Raw genomic sequence first — 19,634 nt, forward strand, 5'->3', positions numbered from 1 at the left:
TCGTCACTGTAATATTCTTTCATTTTATTTTGTACCATTAATGTAAATTTATTCAGATAAATTCTTTAAACGGAATACACAAAAACAAGTGGTTGGTTTTGTGGAGTTTTAACTTTAACTGTAGGTATTTGTATCTTTCTGTTGAAAGAAACATTTATTCTATTCTATACTAATTCAAGCATGTTAATATAATTATTCATATAAATTAGACAAAATACTTTATATTATTATTTTCTTTTTAATCTCTCTGCATTTCTGCAAAAACAAATCACACCCTAGGTTATCTTTTGTATCGTGCCATAAGATGGCGTTGTACGCGGTCTTTTAAACAACTTTGGTAATAATCTGCTGTCTGCAGCATAGCATTTATTATCTGTTTCAAATGTCAAAATTATCTGTCAACAACTGTCAAATCAGCGAGTGACGTAAATATAAGGAAATTTGTGATCCACGTTCTATTTTTGTTTATTTTTACCTAAATTACGTAAAATACAAGGTGCAATTTCTGGAATCTTCATCTATAATGTACATTTGCCACCAGCAACAGTGAGCATTACTCAGTAACAGAAGTAGAAGAACTTTATAAACACAAAGATAATCGTAACGGGTCTCCCGTTACTTTTACCAGGAAAATCTAATTATGCCTCATGATTTTAAAGACCTGGGTGTGAGGAAAGCTCTGATGGTGAGTCTGGCTAGAATAGTATGTCATAGTGAGTAGCTAAAATGGGTTTAATAGGATAAATTTTTGCGGTTAGAAACTACTGGAAACGACGCAGCATGACTTGCATTTTTGTGTCTATTGGGGTCTTTTTGAGGCGTGGCGTCGTCTCTTTTATTGATTCGAGCTTGTATTTAGCAGTACGTCTCATGCTAGAGCTTGTGTCTGTTATTATAATATTATAACCTCTGTTTCAATTGTTTTAACTAACTTTATAAATGTGTTGCTAAGACTAGTGAAGGGAAGTAGGAAGTGAGTGGCTAGTTCTTAAAAAAAAAAATTAAATACCACCAGGCAAGAGACCTTTATTCATTCCTCCTTCCATAAAAAACATTGTCTTCTTAAAGTAGTTCAACCAAATACCTTTTTAAAATCCAAAGCCCATTGTTAAGCTCATTGTTGTTGTTATTGTTGTTAACTATTGTGTCTGGAAATCTCAACCTTTAAGGAGGTTAAATTAAACTATTTAACTCTGTGGAGACAGCCAAAAAATAGAACTTTATGAACTTTGTTTTTTTTTTAAGTCTGTTATCTGTTGCCGACATATAGGGCTCCAGCAACAGATCTTTTGAAGACTTATTTATTGTTTTTTTTTGTTGGTTTTTTTTTAAGATGCTCCCTGCTTGACAAAAGCTCCAGGTTAAAGTCCTTTTCAGACTTGTTTTGATAAATTTTCTTTTTACAACTAAACTGATTGTCTGTCTTGTGTATCATGTATTTGACTTTAGGTTTTATTCTATGTTTGCGTACAATAAATTGATAAAAAAATCCTAAGCTTACGCCTTTTTCCCAGTAAGTAGAGACAAATGCAAATAAAAATGGAATTTCGTAGTCTCTACTTACCCCGGTGGAAAATAGGTGTGCATTTATATATCTTGGTATGTATGTCGTAAGTGGAGACTAAAAAAAAAAATAATATTCCAGGCTCCCTTATCACCCACCCCATGCGCGGAGATCAGTGATGATGAGCTGGTGTCCATCTCCGTGCGAGACCTCAACCGTCAGCTGAAGATGCGAGGGCTCACAAGAGATCAGATTGTTAGGTGAGATTCTATGAATAAAACTAACTAACTAACTAACAACTAACTATAACTTAGAATAAAATCACGACTAAGTCGCAATAGGCTAAGTTTCCAACTAATCAAATCAGTTACTTTTGACTAAATGGCAAAACACGAAATTACTATGAAATTCGTATGAAAAAGCACACAGTGACGTCATAGAAAAATGTGATAAAATGTGTTTTTCTTGTATAATTCATAAATAAGTTAAATAGAAAAAGGAAAATATTTTTCGTTACTTTTAGATCTGTCCTATTTATTTATTTATTCAGATATCCAACAGCATTAACAATAGTTGTTTACTTATATTATGTGTGTGTGTGTGTGTGTGTGTGTGTTTCAACCTACTACACTACCCAATTGGGTATGGTACTGTGCTTTGTTCAGTATCCCAAAAACGTCCTTTGGCCGCAGCACACCTTCGCCGCCATACATCTAACCATTCACTTAACTTGCAGAATGAAGCAGCGCCGGCGCACGCTCAAGAACCGAGGCTACGCAGCCTCCTGCCGCATCAAGCGCATAGAACAGAAGGACGAACTGGAGACTGAGAAGAGTCAGGTACTTACATATGTAATTGCATTTTTGTATTTATTTAGATTAGATTAGATTCTTTATTTATAGATGTTACAAGAAAATATTTACCGTGCATTTAAATTACATGAATCATTGTTTTAAGTTTACGCGGTTATTATCATAATTAAAGCACATAATAACGGGTTCTTACCGCGTTTAAATGGGGATATGAGACTCCCGATATTTCGACACTGTTGCAAGTGCCATGATCACGGGATGACTCATAGAGGACTCATGAGGAGTCTTATCCCCATTTAAACGCGGTAAGAACCCGTTATTATGTGCTTTAATTACATAAATCATGCAAATAAAATTTAAAATATAAAAGTGTCAATTCATACAAAGGACCCATAATGAAATTAATTGTTGTACAGATTTAAATAAATGTCATTAAATTAATTCACATAAACCAAATTAAAATTAATAAAAGTCAATAAAAATTATAGAAATGTAATAAAATAGAAATAGAAGTATAAATAGTTGTACTGAATTTACAAAACATACACGGTCGCATTGAGAACCTTCTCCTTTTTGAAGTCGGTAAAAAAAAGCACTAGTCAATGCTAATAGCCACAACCCGGACACTTCGTACAGAACACCTCGTTTTATACAGACACTACACATTGACGTTATCGTACACGCGCATCTGGGTATGTGATTTCTAAGCCCATATGATGGCAGACTAAACTATGCCCGGGGGTGAGGAAAATCTAGCTTCGTTATATATGTAGTATTATTCCTTATTGTATGGTATAGCATTTTTTTTTGACGTTACTAATTGTAAATAAGTCTCAAATGGCATTAACTACTTAGGGTGCGCTAAGGGCTCACCTCTCACCCAAAATTTTAAGTACAGTATACATAGTAAGATGGATCAGTTCTGATAACCAAAACAGTATGTTTGCTTACTTAAATAGTATGGAGAATTGTCAAAATTTAAGTCACTACAGTAGCGACGAGGTAGGCCTTCGACTAGTAGCCGTTTGACGTCCATCTCCGTAGTAGATAGAATTCATATCGTTTATTGGTCGAAGCGTTGAGTATAATTCGCGCCGGTTGTGGTGCATACCCTGTAGATAAAATTATTAGTTTTAGTAAGTATAACTAGTAACCGGGATCAATGGCTTAACGTGTTCTTCGAAGCACGGATCACCTTACTTTTTGGACACAAAGTGATTTTTGTGATTTGTCCCCACCGGGATTTGAACCTGAGGCCTCCGAATCGTAAGCACAACACTCAACCACTGGACGACTGAGGCCGTTAAAATAAACGTTTAAAGTGTATAATCTATGTGGTTCCAGGAGTGGCATGACATGGAGCTGATGCAGGAGGAAAACGCCCGCATCCGTGAAGAGATAGACGCGCTGCGAGGCAAGTACGATGCCCTCAAGAGGTTCGCTCACATGAAGAACATACCACTCCCGCCGGAACTTGAAATATTACCTTGAAATGTACATTAACAGTATAGTAACATAAGGGTAATTCATAATGGGGAGATTATCTACCACGACAGCCAAAAGGGCGTCTTGTTGGTCATTATATCATCACTTTATAGTCTTCTGCCGTCAGGTGGATTACCAACCCCATCAACCCTGGTGTCAGGGTTACTATAGACCTGCCAAAGGCCCCTGACATTGCTCATGTAACGACTACTAACTTACATAAATACATCAGTAAGTAGTAACCGGGACCAACGGCTTAACGCGCCTTTCGAAGCACGGATCATCTTACTTCCGCACAATCCGGTGATCAGCCTGTAATATCCTAACCAAGCTAGGGATCACAAAATGATTTTTGTGATATATCCCCACCGGGATTTGAGCCCGGTACCTCCGGATCGTGAGCTCAACAATCAAACCACTGGACCACGGATGCCGTTATAGTTTAAACCACTATAAGCGCCCTTTTGAAAATATCCCAATCAGGGTAGTCAGAGGTACATCCATCGCAAGATGTACTAAGTACCTACACCTCACCAAGCTTTCCGTTAGAGTCTAACTGGTCTAACAGTTAGACCAACGTGATAGGTGAGCCGTATCGCCGTCTGTAACGGATGGTAGCCTTACCTGACTTTTTAAAATAGCAATATTTTTATTCGCTCTTTGCTAAAATACTTTCGTAAGGCACTGTAATGTATTTAAAGATGGATTTATTAAAAATACATTTAAAGCATGTTCCTATTTATAAATTATTTAATATTCACACGCGGTTGAGTGAGGGCTTTATTTTTGCTGAATACAATATATCAATAAATATACTTTTATTCGTAAATTTAATACAATTAGTCACTTATAAATTAAAATTGCAATCAATAAATAAAACATATTTAACAAAAAAAAAAACATTAAATATATAATGACAATGGGCACTTTTGTATGAAACTTGGTCCAAGAACCTCCACTGATGAGACTTATATGTAATGAAAGCTTATGCTTTTCCTATGATTCTGGCAAAGTTCTATCAGATTCTGTCCCGGGGTTCTTTTTTTACGGCCATGTTTGTCCTGGCTAAAAATGTGATAAAATACAGTGGGAGCTAAAATCGACTCAAGATTTGTTGCTGGATAACTAAGTCCACATAAATAATTATGTATCATATTGTATATCATTTTAAAGAGGATCTTTTCCAGAATCCGAAACATAAAAAAATAAACAAAAAAAAATTTTTTTGTAGGCGAATTATAGTCAATTTGCATCTGCAGCGCCATTGTTTCTCGGTAGCTAAATTCAAGTTTCATGCCTTTTACCCCTTCCAAAAGTATCTTACCGATTTTTTTTATTTTGCTTCCGGAATTTGATCTGAGTGATAATAACAAGAAAAATAAATAAACACCTCTCCGATAGAGACCGGCTAAGCTATTGCCTATTGCAAGAAATCGTCATCATTAGCAAGTCATTACGGTATTGCATATAAGCTTATCAGCAACTTGGAACTTGGTCCAAGAACCTCCACTGGTGAGACTTGCATGTAATGATAGCTTATACTTGTCCTATGATTCTGGCAAAGTTCTATCAAACTCTGTCCTAGGGTTTTTTTACGGCCATGTTTGTCCTGAGTGTACAGTAGTGGACTGCAAAATCACCTCAGGATTTGTTGTCAAAAAACTATTTAACTAAGTATATACATAATTATATATCATAATGTATATCAATTTTAAAAGGGAAGGTTATCAGAATCAGAAACACAAATAAAAAAATGCATTATGTAAACGACTTTTAGCCAACTCACGTCCGTAGCACCATTTTTCTCAGCAGCTACGTACGAGTTTCGCGCCTTCCAACCTTTCCAAAGGAGCCCATTCTTTTTTTCATTCTTCTGATATTGCATTCTTAACCTGACAAGACTAAGTGACAACAACAAGAAATAAAATAGATACCATTCCGATAGAGGCCGCGTAAGCTATGGACCTATTGCAAGATAACGTACTCAAAGGCTAGTCATTATAATCCAACAGACGTAACATGATTAATATGCGGCGGGACGGAAATGTAGTACATCGCCTTATGCGAAAGAGACGAAATATGTGTCTCTTTAACACTAACAGTATACAGCTTAGTACGAGAGAAACAAGAAATAAGTCATTCTAATCAAGATGCAATACAATGACTCTATTGTATACAAAAGAAACACATTTATTAAACAAGTTCAGGCAATAACTGGTGCAAAAGGCGGCTTTATTGCCAAGGTAGCAATTACTACCAGGCAACCTTACGTTTACGATACGTTTGTTGTACCATTCGGCATTGTTTATAAGACAAGATATAAGCCTGGATTAATAAAACAAGATTGTGGTGAAAGAAAACATACTACATTTGCGTCCTCCCGCATTCTAATTATGTTACGTCTCTTGGATTATAATGACTAGCCTTTGAGTACGTCATCTTGCAATAGGTCCATAGCTTACGCGGCCTCTATCGGAATGGTATCTATTTTATTTCTTGTTGTTGTCACTTGTCAGGTTAAGAATGCAATATCAGAAGAAGGAAAAAATGATTGGGCTCCTTTGGAAAGGTTGGAAGGCGCGAAACTCGTACGTAGCTGCTGAGAAAAATGGTGCTACGGACGTGAGTTGGCTAAAAGTCGTTTACATACTTAATGCATTTTTTTTATTTGTGTTTCTGATTCTGATAACCTTCCCCTTTAAAACTGATATACATTATGATATATAATTATGTATATAGACTTAGTTAAATAGTTTTTCGACAACAAATCCTGAGGTGATTTTGCAGTCCACTACTGTACACTCAGGACAAACATGGCCGTAAAAAAACCCTAGGACAGAGTTTGATAGAACTTTGCCAGAATCATAGGACAAGTATAAGCTATCATTACATGCAAGTCTCACCAGTGGAGGTTCTTGGACCAAGTTCCAAGTTGCTGATAAGCTTATAATATGCAATACCGTAATGACTTGCTAATGATGACGATTTCTTGCAATAGGCAATAGCTTAGGCGGTCTCTATCGGAGAGGTGTCTATTTATTTTTCTTGTTATTATCACTCAGATCAAATTCCGGAAGCAAAATAAAAAAAATCGGTAAGATACTTTTGGAAGGGGTAAAAGGAATGAAACTTGAACTTAGCTACCGAGAAACAATGGCGCTGCAGATGCAAATTGACTATAATTCGCTTACATAAAGACTTTTTTTGTTTTTTTTTTTATGTTTCGGAGTCTGGAAAAGATCCTCTTTAAAATGATAATATATACAATATGATACATAATTATTTATGTAGACTTAGTTATCCAGCAACAAATCTTGAGCCGATTTTAGCTCCCACTGTATTTTATCACATTTTTAGCCAGGACAAACATGGCCGTAAAAAAAGAACCCCGGGACAGAATCTGATAGAACTTTGCCAGATTCATAGAGAAAGCATAAGCTTTCATTACATATAAGTCTCATCAGTGGAGGTTCTTGGACCAGATTCGCCCATTCTCCTTTAAGACATTTTGTATCACTCTAGAGCGAATAATATTTCATTTCATTTATAAAAAATAAATAAACAGAATAGATGATGATTATGTTGATAAGATTGTGAAGATGATCGTTAAAATAATATCCTATCACGTCACAGAAAGCTCAGGTGAAGCGTGGATACTTAGTTCATCTTGCGACAGATGTAGGTACCTCTGACTACACCAATCAGGAATACAGTCGTGAACTTACATTATGTTAAAATAATAAAGCGGACTTGGTAACTAGCATTAGATATTTACAAAAGGGTAGTTTCCTAAGTCAAAGATAAATGATGATATTCTGATTGCTAAATAAAGACAGATCTGAATGTGACAACAAACTTCTATTTAACGTTATTTATAAATTTTAATAAACAGAAATGTAATAATAAATGCGACATTTTGTCACGTTTTTCTATGACGTTGTGACATTTAGTAAAAGGTATCTGATTTATACATTGTTTTAAGTTTACGCGGTTATTGGTGCTAATTCCTGTAAATACCATCTAATTTTATTTTAAGTTATATCTGTCATTTTCTTATCCGCCGAAAAGGAAAGGGACGGGTAATTGACAAGCATAAAATTTATGGAACACACGTCAATTTTAAGCACAAATCTAAAACAACCGTCTAAAAATTTTACATCAGTCAATAACCCGACACAGTTAAGTAGACAGCACGTCAAACGGATTGCATACCAGCGACGTACCTTTTGATTCGCCCGGGTTATTCATTCATTTACTCATTCTTCCTAAAATTAAGAGCTGTGAATCATCCGTCCCTTTCCTTTTCGACGGATATGAAACTGACGGATATAACTTAAAATAAAATTAGGCGGTGTCTGCAGGAATCGGGGCCAATATCATAATTAAAACACATAATAACGGGTTCTTACCGCGTTTAAAGGGATATGAGACTCCCGGGACTCTTGCTTAAACCGCGGAAAGAACCCGTTATTATGTGTTTTAATTAGGTATCTGATTTGACTAGATGGAAACTACCGTATTGCTATTAAGTGATAACATTGTACCTATCGTATATATTTTATTTACAAAATAAATATAAGAATTAGATTAAGGAGACATATGCATTTTTATTTAGATTTTATACTGATTTTCGACTGCGCGCAGTAAAAAAAATAAAGAAAAGTAATAAAGTTTTTATCGATCAAAAAAAAAAAAATGAAGAATGAAGAAGGAAAAAAATGATTTTTCTTATTTGGATAAAGTTTTTTGAAAAAAAAAAAAAAACTACATGTATGTATGTATGTATGCATTTTTATTGAGATTTTGTATTATAAATATTACGACTGCCCGCAGTAAAAAAAAAGTTTTTATGGATCAAAAAAAAAGAAGAATGAAGAAGAAGGAAAACAAAATAAATTAATTCGTTTTTTTATTAGGATGAAGTTTTTTTCAGTGGAGCAGAGTGGTGGAGTATGCTGTGTCCCACCTGGCAATGCCACCATCACGGATCGGGATTCCCACGACATAGAAAATTTGTATTTCCAACATTCCAAGAACGTAAATTTTATTATTGAAAATAAAGCGAATTACTGACTAATGTATTTAATTAAGTAATATTATTTGTCACATATACAGGGTGTTAGTGACATCGTAACGAAAACTTTGAGGGATGATTCAGGCCATGATTCTAAGTTGATATCAAGTGGAATTTTCCGTTTTTTAAATAACATTGTATAAAATGAACATTTATAATATTTGTAGAGGCTGGAGCCTAAACTAGGATACCCTGTGTCTTTGGTCTCCAGGCCTTCACCTCCAGGAATACGGTCATTAATAATGTTATCGATAGAGCAATCAAAGAAACTAAATAAAAAAAATACGTAAGAAATATGAGAATAATATTTTTTTTGAGAATAGTAATTTATTTTTTACGAAATAGCAACGTAGGGTAGGATGACTTCAGCCTTGAAATGCTAGCTGTCAGTTTTGAGCATACCTGGTTTTCTTATACCATTCTTCTTCTCATCGTGTGGGTTGTGAGGTGGAATGCCAGCCTCATCAACCCTGGCGTCAGGATTATGATTGAGCCGCCAAAGGCCCTTGTCATGGCTCATGTAACGATTACTCACTTACATCAGTAAATAGTAACCGGGTCCAACGGCTTAACTTCCGAAGCACGGATCATTGTACATTCGGACAATCAGGTGATCAGCCTGTAATGTCCCAACCAAACTAGGGATCACAAAGTGGTTGTGATATGTCCCCACCATATCATGCTACAAACCTTACAATGCTATCCTCTGTGGGAGTGGTATACTATACAACTCTGCCTACCTCTTTGGGATACAGGCGTGATGTTATAAGGATCTCAATGTAGTATTGCGTTATCTATTCAATATTCAGCCAGTTAATCCTCAATACATGATAAACAATAAGTGCTCTACGTCTAAAATGAGGATAGAAATAAATATTAAATTCTACGTTCCATACAAAATCAACCATCATTAGTCGAATAATACGAATCGAGGACGAATCTAATTCCTGTTCAAAACTTCAGCGCGTCTAATAAAAAAATAATGAGAGACGATCTAAGCCACATAATATAGAGTTACTTATACATCATCATCATCAATTTAAGAGCCACCCTCTTGTCGGTGCAGCATTTTCCATGCTACTTTTTAGGGAAAAATAGGGCAGTGGTTTCCCTCTTGCCTTCCGCCCCGCAGTACTCCGTCTGACGCAAGTGGGATGGCGCCCAGAGTAGTCTATTACAAAGCTATACTAGGAATCCTGTCCTCCGCCTCTGAATGAACAGAGTGAGTGAGTTATACATACATAACATAAAACATAAACGGCCTATATACGTCCCACTGCTGGGCACAGGCCTCCCGTCAATCAACCGGAGGGGGTATGGAGCATACTCCCCCACGCTGCTCCACTGCGGGTTGGTAGAGGTGTTTTAACAGCCGGAACCAACGGCTTCACGTGCCCTCCGAAGCACAGAATCATTTTACTTTATTAGACAATCAGATGATTCAAGCCTGCAATGTCCAAACAAAGGATAATTTCTATCGTGTGGGTGTGAGGTGAAATTTTTAGACGGTTGTTTTTGTCGATTACCCGTCCCTTTCCTTTTCGGCGGATAAGAAAATGAAAGATGTAACTTAAAATAAAATTAGATTGTATTTATAGGAATTAGCACTAATAGCTACTTTATCCTATTTATGTAAAAACCTTTAATAGTTGTTATAAAAGAAAATTGTATCTAATGATATTAGGTACGTCTAATTTGGTTTAATTCGTAAGATTAGTTGTTTTCAATAATTTAAAAGGATTTGACATTGTTTTATATGAATGACATGACATGTTTCAAACATTATCGACTTGGGATTTTATCTGTAATGCTGATGGGTTTGTGATCTTAGTGAATAAATAAATAAATTCTTATGGTTAATCCTTTTTCTTTTTTTTTTACGTGGTTTTTGGCCTTTTTTGGGCTGAAGGAAGGAAGGGAATACTCGGATATGGTGAATCCGAAGTTATGCGCGCACTTGAACTGACCGATTTTTCCCAATAAATATTTCATTTGGAGGGCACTTCGGAGGGACAACTAAAAGCCCTCTCCCTCCGAGGGTACTAGAGCAGCTAATTAAATTTACAAATATAGGTAGCTGGAACGGAAGTCTCTTTTCCCCTTAAAACTGGATTTCCGACGAATAATACGGTTTGTAGTTGTGGAACTGTTGATAGAACAATGTTAAATCCAATAAAAGTGTGATTCTATGATGGATAAGCTCACGGCAATATCCCAATTGGGGTAGTCAGAGGTACAACCATCGCAAGAAGTCATCATCCACGCCTCATCGAGCTTTCTGTTAGACCAACGTGATAGGTGAGCCATATCGCCGTCTATAATGGTCGAGCTAAAACTGTTTTAGTGAATAACTCACTGCTGGTGCTTTGTGTACTATTATATATGTATATATTAAGTACTTATGTATAATGTAAATATTATAGATTTATGTAAACAGAGTTGATATTCAGCGGACTCGTAATAGAGTCAGCAAGTCGGCCAGGAATTAATTAATATTTTCACAATGGCCACCCCCAATCATTTGTTACTGGTAGGTTGCTGTCGCGTACACTGTGGACTTGGGCAAAAATATGGACGATAAAAAATAAAAAAAACACCTACAATGACATCCTCCGTGGTCCAGTGGTTAAACTTTGAGCTCACGCTCCGGAAATCCGGAGTTCGACTCTTGGTGGGGGCAAACAAACACTATGTGAGACTGTCCCCAGTTTTGTCAGGACATTGCAGGCTGAAATCACCTGATTGTCTGAAAAATAAATTTTGTTGGAAACTAGCCTGTTAAAATCCTGGTCCTGGGACATATCACAAAAATCACTTTGTGATCCCTAGTTTGGTTTGGCTGAACACCCGATGGCCGAAGGTAAGATCATCCGTGATCCGTGAGATAGAAGAAAAAGATTCAAATAGCATGTGTGCCTTTTTATATTTCAAATTCAAATTCAAATTCAAAAATATCTTTATTCGGTAGGTAACATAGTTACACTTTGAATCGTCAATTTTTACATAACGAACGTCTCATCCGCCTAAAACTACTGCAGCTTCTCACAACCTGTATAGCCGGGGAAAAGAAGCTGCAAGAAAAACCTCGGCACAGGGCCCTAGACGTTCTTTAAAAAAATAAAAATAAACATAAAATATATCAATAAACATTTATCAGCGGGCCTAGCACTGTAAGCGTGCGACTCTTTCTCGCCTCGACATACGTTACCCGTCACTCTCTCACAGTACTGCACAGAAAGAGACAGACGATCTCTGTCGCGGCGAGAAAGAGTCGTGTGCTTACGGTGCTAGGCCCGCAGGTTTAGATAGTTTTCGCAAGTCCTAAATTTACGCGCGACCCCTCGCTGAAGCGGGCAAAGACAAATTACTTTATTCTGCCTCCTATTTATTTATCGTCCTTCTGCTGCCATTCTTTTTTGTTTATAAGTGTCCCCTTATTTTTCTATTTCTCTTTAAGGTGGTCCGTCTGAGGGGTTCATTTCCTCGAGGGTTGCTTTTCCTTATTTTATTAATTGTGTTTGATATATAGTTGTGTGTAAGAGTGTTATTACATTTGTGTGTTAGACGCACAGCATCGATAGGTAAACCGATATAAATAAAAGAATATAGAGACAAAGCCAGCGTGCTCTCTCTCTTACTCCTTAGCGGTTTACGGCCATTTAAGACTAAAATAAGACCGAAAGGCGGTAAGGTCGGCGCCCGATACGAATTGGCGGACATTTACCATTCTGTACGTAGTATTATCTTTATTCTATGACAAAGCTCGAGGAAAACAAACATAGGACGTATTTATCAAACTCCATGAACGTAAACATAAAGAAAAAAACAAAAATAAAATGGCCGTCAAGTATGGCGCGCAATATAAACTTCCCGCGCATTACTTGAAAATGCAGGTGTAAAAACATTTTTAAACTCAAGTTAAAGATTCAGACCGGACTTTTTAAGTTTCGTGAATTTTTTTCGTGTTACAGATTGTTCTCGCCGAGATATTATAACTTTGATCAGTTCTATGAAAACGATGTAAGGTTGAATTTTTTTATTTTATGGGCAGATAGGTAAAAAAATGTACTAAGTATCTTGTATTGGGCTGAGTTTCCTTTCGCGGCTTTGAAGGTCAGACATAGTCGTTTCTATAAAAAAAAAACTGGACTGTCATATTTTCAGGTTAGGTAAGCGGACTGAAATCGTAATATAGCTAGGGAGATAAAAAAGATATTGAAATTTTGAATATCCTATTCCCCCGTATATAAATCCTACGATAATACAATAAAACTTATAAACAACGTAGGTAAGATACTTGCGGGTTGGCCTGTCAGCTTATAAGGCCTAAATGACAGAAACTGTGTTAAAAATATGATTTAAGCATTCAAGGCTACACTCAGACATGCATGACGCCTGCGTAAGTAGCTACATAGCATCATAGGTCAAAGATAAATTATTATGATATTCTGATTACTTACAAAATAAAGACAGATCTGAAGGTGAGAGAAAATGTTTTCTTTTTTCTATTTAACTTATTTATGGATATCAATAAAGAAAAAAGTACAAGTGTGACATTTAGACACTTTTTTCTATGACGTCACAGGTTGCTTTTACGTCCAAATTCCGTAGTAATTTTGTGTTATGACGTTTTAGTAAAATGTAACTGACTTGACTAGTTGGAAACTAGCCTATTATGACGTATTGAAGTTCTAATTGGTAGTATTCAACTTCACGAGTTTGCATTTATGTTTGGATAATTAATATCATGTGGATTCCAGGTATTTGTGCCCAATTAGTGGCAATGGGTTCGCTCCTTATTACATGGAGCATAAACATAGCTGGGTGGGTGTATTAATTACACCTTCCGAAGAAGAAACTTAACAACGCCATCTATCGTGTTTTTGAGGAACGCAGATTGGAGAGTCCAATTTTCAATTTTTGTGCCATTCCGGGATGGCAAGCAGCTGGGCCACGGAAGCCGCTGAGCACATTTTATGTTCATTCTTTCTTTACTCCAAATCCCATTCCAACACAAAACTAAATTACTACACACAGGGTGTTACACCAAAAGTTTCATGAATTTTCCGACAGGAAATTCCATTTGATATCAACTCAGAATCATGGTATGAAAGTCTGAATCATCCCTCTCAGTATTCATTACGATGTCACTAACACCCGTACGTACTTGTATGGCTACCTGTACTTGTACGGGGTGTAAGTGACATCGTAACGGCGGAAAATACCACTTGATATTAACTCAGAATCATGGTCTGAATCATCCCTCAAAGTATTTGTTACGATGTCACTAACACCCTGTATATTTTTATCAAATCAAGTCACGTTGTGAGTTACACGTTTTTTCACCGGACGCTGGCCTTTCCCGGGTGTATATACTCTGTGGTTTTTCCCGCCAAAAGTTGTAGACTATTCTGGCTGATGTTACGCATGTATAATGCCTACTCATTTCTGGACCGACTCCATTCTTTTTGTTTCGTTTTTTTTGTTTTTTCTTCTTCGGATAATCAAGGGAGTTATCAGGGTTGCCAGATTATAGGAAAAAACAGTGCAAACTGAAAAAAATAGAAAAAATAAATAAATAGAAAAATAGAAAAATATTTATTTCAAAAAAAGAAATTTACAAAAGTAATCTGTAAAAAGATTGTAATGTATAAGAAAATAAGTTAAAATCAATACAATGCAAACAATACTTTAAGGTTTAAATTGGATCAGTAGGTAATAACCGGGACTAGCGGCTTCCCGTGCCTTCCGAAGCACGGATCATCTTACTGTCGGACAATCGGGTGGTGAGTGAGCCTGCAATATCCTAACCAAAATAGGAATCACAAAGACTAATAATAGTTCAACGTGAGAATGAGCACAATCGCTCTGTAGGTTTATACGACACGCCCGGGAAGCATCATCATCATCACCAGCCCATTAACGTCCCCACTGCTGGGGCACGGGCCTTCCCTATGGATGGATAGGGAGATCGGGCCTTAAACCACCACGCGGGACCAGTGCGGAATGATAGTTATTAACGACTGCTAATGCAGCCGGGACCAATGGCTTAACGTGCCTTCCGAAGCATGGAGGAGCTCGAGATGAAAACTTTTTTTTGTGGTCACCCATCCTATGCCCGGGAAGCACTGAAAACTTATTATAGAGAGGTGCACAGATTCATACAAAAATTATACAAAATAACGTCTGATGTATACCATTTCAAGTATTTCGAAATAATGCTAAATAGGATTAAGATAAGGAATAATAGATAGTATAGTAACGGAGTAAAATAATCCGTGCTTCCACGCTGTATATATTTTAGTAAGTATAAGTACTTACTTATACTGACTATTGACCTATGTTAATAGTCATGAAGACAGACAGATCGATGACCTTTTAACAAGTTCATAACTTAGTCAATTTAGTTGCTACTCCAGACGTCTTTATTTAAGGTCAATACACACTAGAGTCGGCAAAGCTATTCTAATATACTGGGAGAAAAGATAAAGGTCAACGCATACTAGGCGGATCCCCGAGCCGCTTAAATAACTAAAAATGTATATGTGTGTCGTAGATTATACCTAAATAAACTTTTTTGATTATTTATTATTATTAAAAATGTAGACTAAATGTTAAATGCTGATCAACTGCAAACTGTACCATTATTATCCGCGAACAAGATAGTAGTATCTATACACTGCGGTTTTTACATCTTGAAAGCCTTGCTTCCGAAATATTGTCCGGTTAATTACAGTTCACTTTATATTAAATCTCTTATTTCGGAGTGCCTCATGGCAAAGGCCTCCTCCAATCCTTTCCAATGCTGGCGATCACGCGCCGCTCTTGTCCAGAAAGGGCCCGCAGTCATCTTGATCTCATCGTCCCATCTCCTTTTCGGTCTACCCCTTTTTCTGGCACCGTCTCGTGGATACCACTGGCGGTATCATTACCCAGTGGCGGTTTTTACATACATGACATGAATTTTAACAAGATTATTTATATGTGACATAATGTACATCCTGTTGACATGTTTAACCATTGAATTTATTTTATTTTATTGAAATGTAATTTATAATTTGTAATGCTGTAGGACTAGTACCTGAATTTACGATAAATAAATAAAATAAATTATTGCAAATAAATGAATTATGAATTAAAACACATAATAACGGGTTCTTACCGCGTTTAAATCAGGGATATGAGACTCCCGATATTTCGACACTGTTGCAAGTGCCACGATCACGGTATGACTGATGAGATAGGAGTGGAGTAAGTAGATCCATAATTTTCTACGGGCAAACATAATTATCTGTCTACCCTCTTTCTTTGCCGCATTGTTTCTTCATTTAATGTCGGAACTATCTGAACTCGCACCAAACTCACTACGATAAACCGAACCCACTGCGTCACACGGGTAAGAACCCGTTATTATGTGTTTTAATTATGATAATAACCGCGTAAACCTAAAACAATGAATTATGAATTATCATCCCGATCGATCGACCGATGTACTCTGAACCTGCGTGCGTGTATGAAGCGATTGATGAATGCGGAGGAAGCAAAAGAATTGTGTCAGGATCAAAGGAAATGGAATTCTATACTTTCTGCTTACCCCGTGGGAATTAGGCGTGATTATGTATGTGTGTATGTTTAAACCGGTTAAAACCAGGACTACGTCGGTGGCTTTTTTGTGGCTTTCCTTTTCGGCGGATAAGAAAATGACAGGTATAACTGAAAATAAACTTAGTTAGTGTGTACAGGAATCAGCACCATAATGAACGACTTGTGTCTGAAGTAATAATTTATTAATCTACATCATCATCATCATCAATTTAAGACCCACGCTCTTCTTAACAGCATTTCCCATGCTACTTTTTTTTCTATTAGTCTAAATATTACATAAAACTAAAGTCAGAAAATTCCGTGTTTCAGAAGGCACGTTAATCCGTTGAAAACACCTCCACTTACACAAAAAAAAAACATTAAAAAAATTGATACTTAACAACAAACATAACATAGTATCACGCCTGCATCAAAATATGACTGAATGTGCTGAACCATAATATTTACTTCCTTCACTATGTATGACCACATTTACTACAATAAATTTCATTTCATTTTATTTTATTTCATTTCATTTCGTTTCATTTCGTTTCATTTCGTTTCATTTCGTTTCATTTCGTTTCATTTCATTTTGTAGCGGACCCAACTAGTTGGCCACCTAGTTCCGCTCACATGCAACAGATGGCGCCACATTCAATAATGCAGTCTTCAAGCGGTCGTGAAACGCGGTATCGAAGTTTACACGGCAAGACGCATATATACAACTTCCAACACAACACTGTTGGATCGTCGATCCCTAGTCACACTACTAACTTGTGGCTAGCGGGGTACTATGCTCAGTTCGGTAACCCGAAAAACATCCTTTGGCGGCAGCACACCCTCGCCGCCAAAATTTCATCCTCGAAGGGGTAGGCAGAGGTGTATGCATCCACTCCTCGCCAGCTATGTTTAACTCCCGTGTAAAAGCCCGTTGCCATTAACCTGGTAGAAATCCTGGAAACCACGTGTATTCTTAATAGATACTTAGGTACTAAAAAAAAACAGAAGCCCCAAAGGCTCCAAGTAAGCAAATCCTTTGCCCGTTTCGTTGTTTGTTTTTTTTTCAAGTTCGTTACTGAGGCCCCGGCAATCAACTGTTCAGCCTCTTGATTGTTGAGCCTTTGACTTGTATTTGTTTTTTCTCTGGCAACTTAGGTAGTGCTTTAATTGTAAGCCTTTGTCTTGAAAGAAGAAATTAAAAGCGTTTTCCCGAGAGGTATTTCTTTGTTGGAATGGCTTAGCGTTCCCTAACTTTTTCAGTTGTAACATAACATCAGCTCTCGACTATATCTCAATCGGGGTAGACAGAGGTACATTCATCAAGCAGACACCTCACTGAGCTTTCTGTTAGACCAAAGTGAAAGGTGGTGAGCCATATCGCCGTCTATGATCGAGATAAATGTATTAGTCAAAGCTGCACTTAAGATAAATTAATAACTCAATGGTGCAAGTCCGGTACCAGGATTCGAACCGACGCTCCCCGTTTGAGAAGCAAATTGGTGAACCACAGAACCACAGTGACAATATGTCTGGACAACCAAAGTTTTACCCAGTTTTAATCCTTAGGTGCATTGCTTGAAATAATGTTAAAAATTCCACGTTTAAGTAGTTAGGTAATTTAAAACATATAAAAAACCCAGCAAGAAAGGAATTCCTCTCACAAAACCTTTAAAGTCTCGAAATGTCTCCAAGCCTCGAAAGTCTCGAAACCTGCAGTCTCGAACAATCGTGAAGCAAGTCGTGACTGACTGTCGTTAAACTCCAACTTCAGAACAACTTGCAACTGTATCCGGTTTATTGGTTCACATACATACAAAGCAATACAGTTCAATACAATACAATATACAATAAGCAAGTAACAAACTTGTGCTAGTTTGAAAGTTGTGTTATTAATTGTATTATTGCAGATCTTAGTTTAATTTACGTTCTATCGTATATCTACTTGTGTGCTGGAGTAGTGAGGAAAAGAGACAACATGCGTTGTGCGTATTTAAATTAAAATAATCTTAAAAAGTATAGTTTTCACTACCACATTTGGCTTCTTCTTCTTATCGTGTGGGTTGTGAGGTGGAATACCAAACTCAACCCTGGTGTCAGGGTTATTATTGAGCCGCCAAAGGCCCCTGACATGGCTCATGTAACAACTAAGTACATCAGTAAGTAGTAGGTGTGGGTATGTACCTCTGACTACCCCGTTAGGATATATACGTGAGCTTATGTTAGTTATTTAAGTAAACTTAAAAAAAAACATATATGCCCAGTGGATCCCGTCCAACAATTTGCGGGGCATAAACTGAGCCATAACAAAAACTTCCTGTATTTCTGTCGACAATAAAGTGCAGTGTGAATTTTTCAAAAGGGTAATAGCGCGGGTTTGCCTCGGTCTAACCCGCAGTTTTTTCCTAAAACTCCGTGACAAATGACGAGTATTACCGTGCACAGTGGGCTGAAGAGCTAGCAGGTAGGCAGAATGAATTAAGATTAAAAATCAAAAATAAGTTTTAATTGTGCTAAAGAAACTTTATAAAAACTATTTTAAATACCTTTTTTTTATTAAATAAAGATAATAAAATACAATTTGTCAAAAAAAGACTGAAAAATTTCATTTTCGAGCCGCCAAAGGTCCCTGACATGCTCATGTAATAACTAGTTAAATAAAATAATAATAATAAAAAAAGTGTTTTTTTTTTTATAAATTCTAACAACTTCATAAAACAAGAGAGAATGCTTTACTTGAAGAGGAATAATGAATAATAAGGAATAATAACGTAAAATAATAACGTATAGTATATAGGAGGAGCTCGGTGGCGCAACGGTAAACGCGCGCGGTCTGCGATTGTTCAAGTTAAGCAACTTTCGCAAAGGCCGGTCATAGGATGGGTGACCACAAAAAAAGTTTTCATCTCGAGCTCCTCCGTGCTTCGGAAGGCACGTTAAGCCGTTGGTCCCGGCTGCATTAGCAGTCGTTAATAACCATCCATCCGCACTGGGCTCGCGTGATGGTTTAAGGCCCGATCTCCCTATCCATCCATAGGGAAGGCCCGTGCCCCAGCAGTGGCGACGTTAATGGCCTGATGATGAATAACGTATAGAACGGCAACGTTGCGCCGGGGCGCAACCCTGACACACACTGTCCCGGTTACTACTTACTGATGTAAGTTAGTAGTCGTTATAT

The 19,634-nt window shown here is 37.0% G+C and overlaps 1 protein-coding gene across 2 annotated transcripts; it reads left to right on the plus strand.

Annotated features, from left to right (window-relative positions):
• The first annotated feature begins 391 nt into the window (after window positions 1-391).
• Window positions 392-8,397, plus strand: LOC126378211 (transcription factor MafK). 2 transcript variants are annotated; one of them, XM_050026431.1, is made up of 4 exons: window positions 392-685; window positions 1,646-1,764; window positions 2,241-2,355; window positions 3,661-8,397. In XM_050026431.1, exons 1-4 carry the CDS (start codon window positions 641-643, stop codon window positions 3,805-3,807), a joined length of 426 nt encoding a protein of 141 aa, XP_049882388.1. In that variant the 5' UTR covers window positions 392-640; the 3' UTR covers window positions 3,808-8,397. The 2 variants fall into 2 exon arrangements, with proteins under 2 accessions (XP_049882388.1, XP_049882389.1); XM_050026432.1 differs by having other exon boundaries at window positions 394-685; window positions 2,241-2,343.
• The last annotated feature ends 11,237 nt before the right edge of the window (window positions 8,398-19,634 follow it).

Source organism: Pectinophora gossypiella, chromosome 25 (assembly GCF_024362695.1).
Source record: "Pectinophora gossypiella chromosome 25, ilPecGoss1.1, whole genome shotgun sequence".
Lineage (NCBI taxonomy): Eukaryota > Metazoa > Arthropoda > Insecta > Lepidoptera > Gelechiidae > Pectinophora > Pectinophora gossypiella.

Bases quoted from the DNA above. Each gene is read 5' to 3' on its own strand.
- LOC126378211 (XM_050026431.1), top strand. From the start codon at position 641: ATGCCTCATGATTTTAAAGACCTGGGTGTGAGGAAAGCTCTGATG. The intron at 686-1,645 runs GTGAGTCTGGCT...ATAATATTCCAG, and splicing joins GTGTGAGGAAAGCTCTGATG to GCTCCCTTATCACCCACCCC. The intron at 1,765-2,240 runs GTGAGATTCTAT...CTTAACTTGCAG, and splicing joins ACAAGAGATCAGATTGTTAG to AATGAAGCAGCGCCGGCGCA.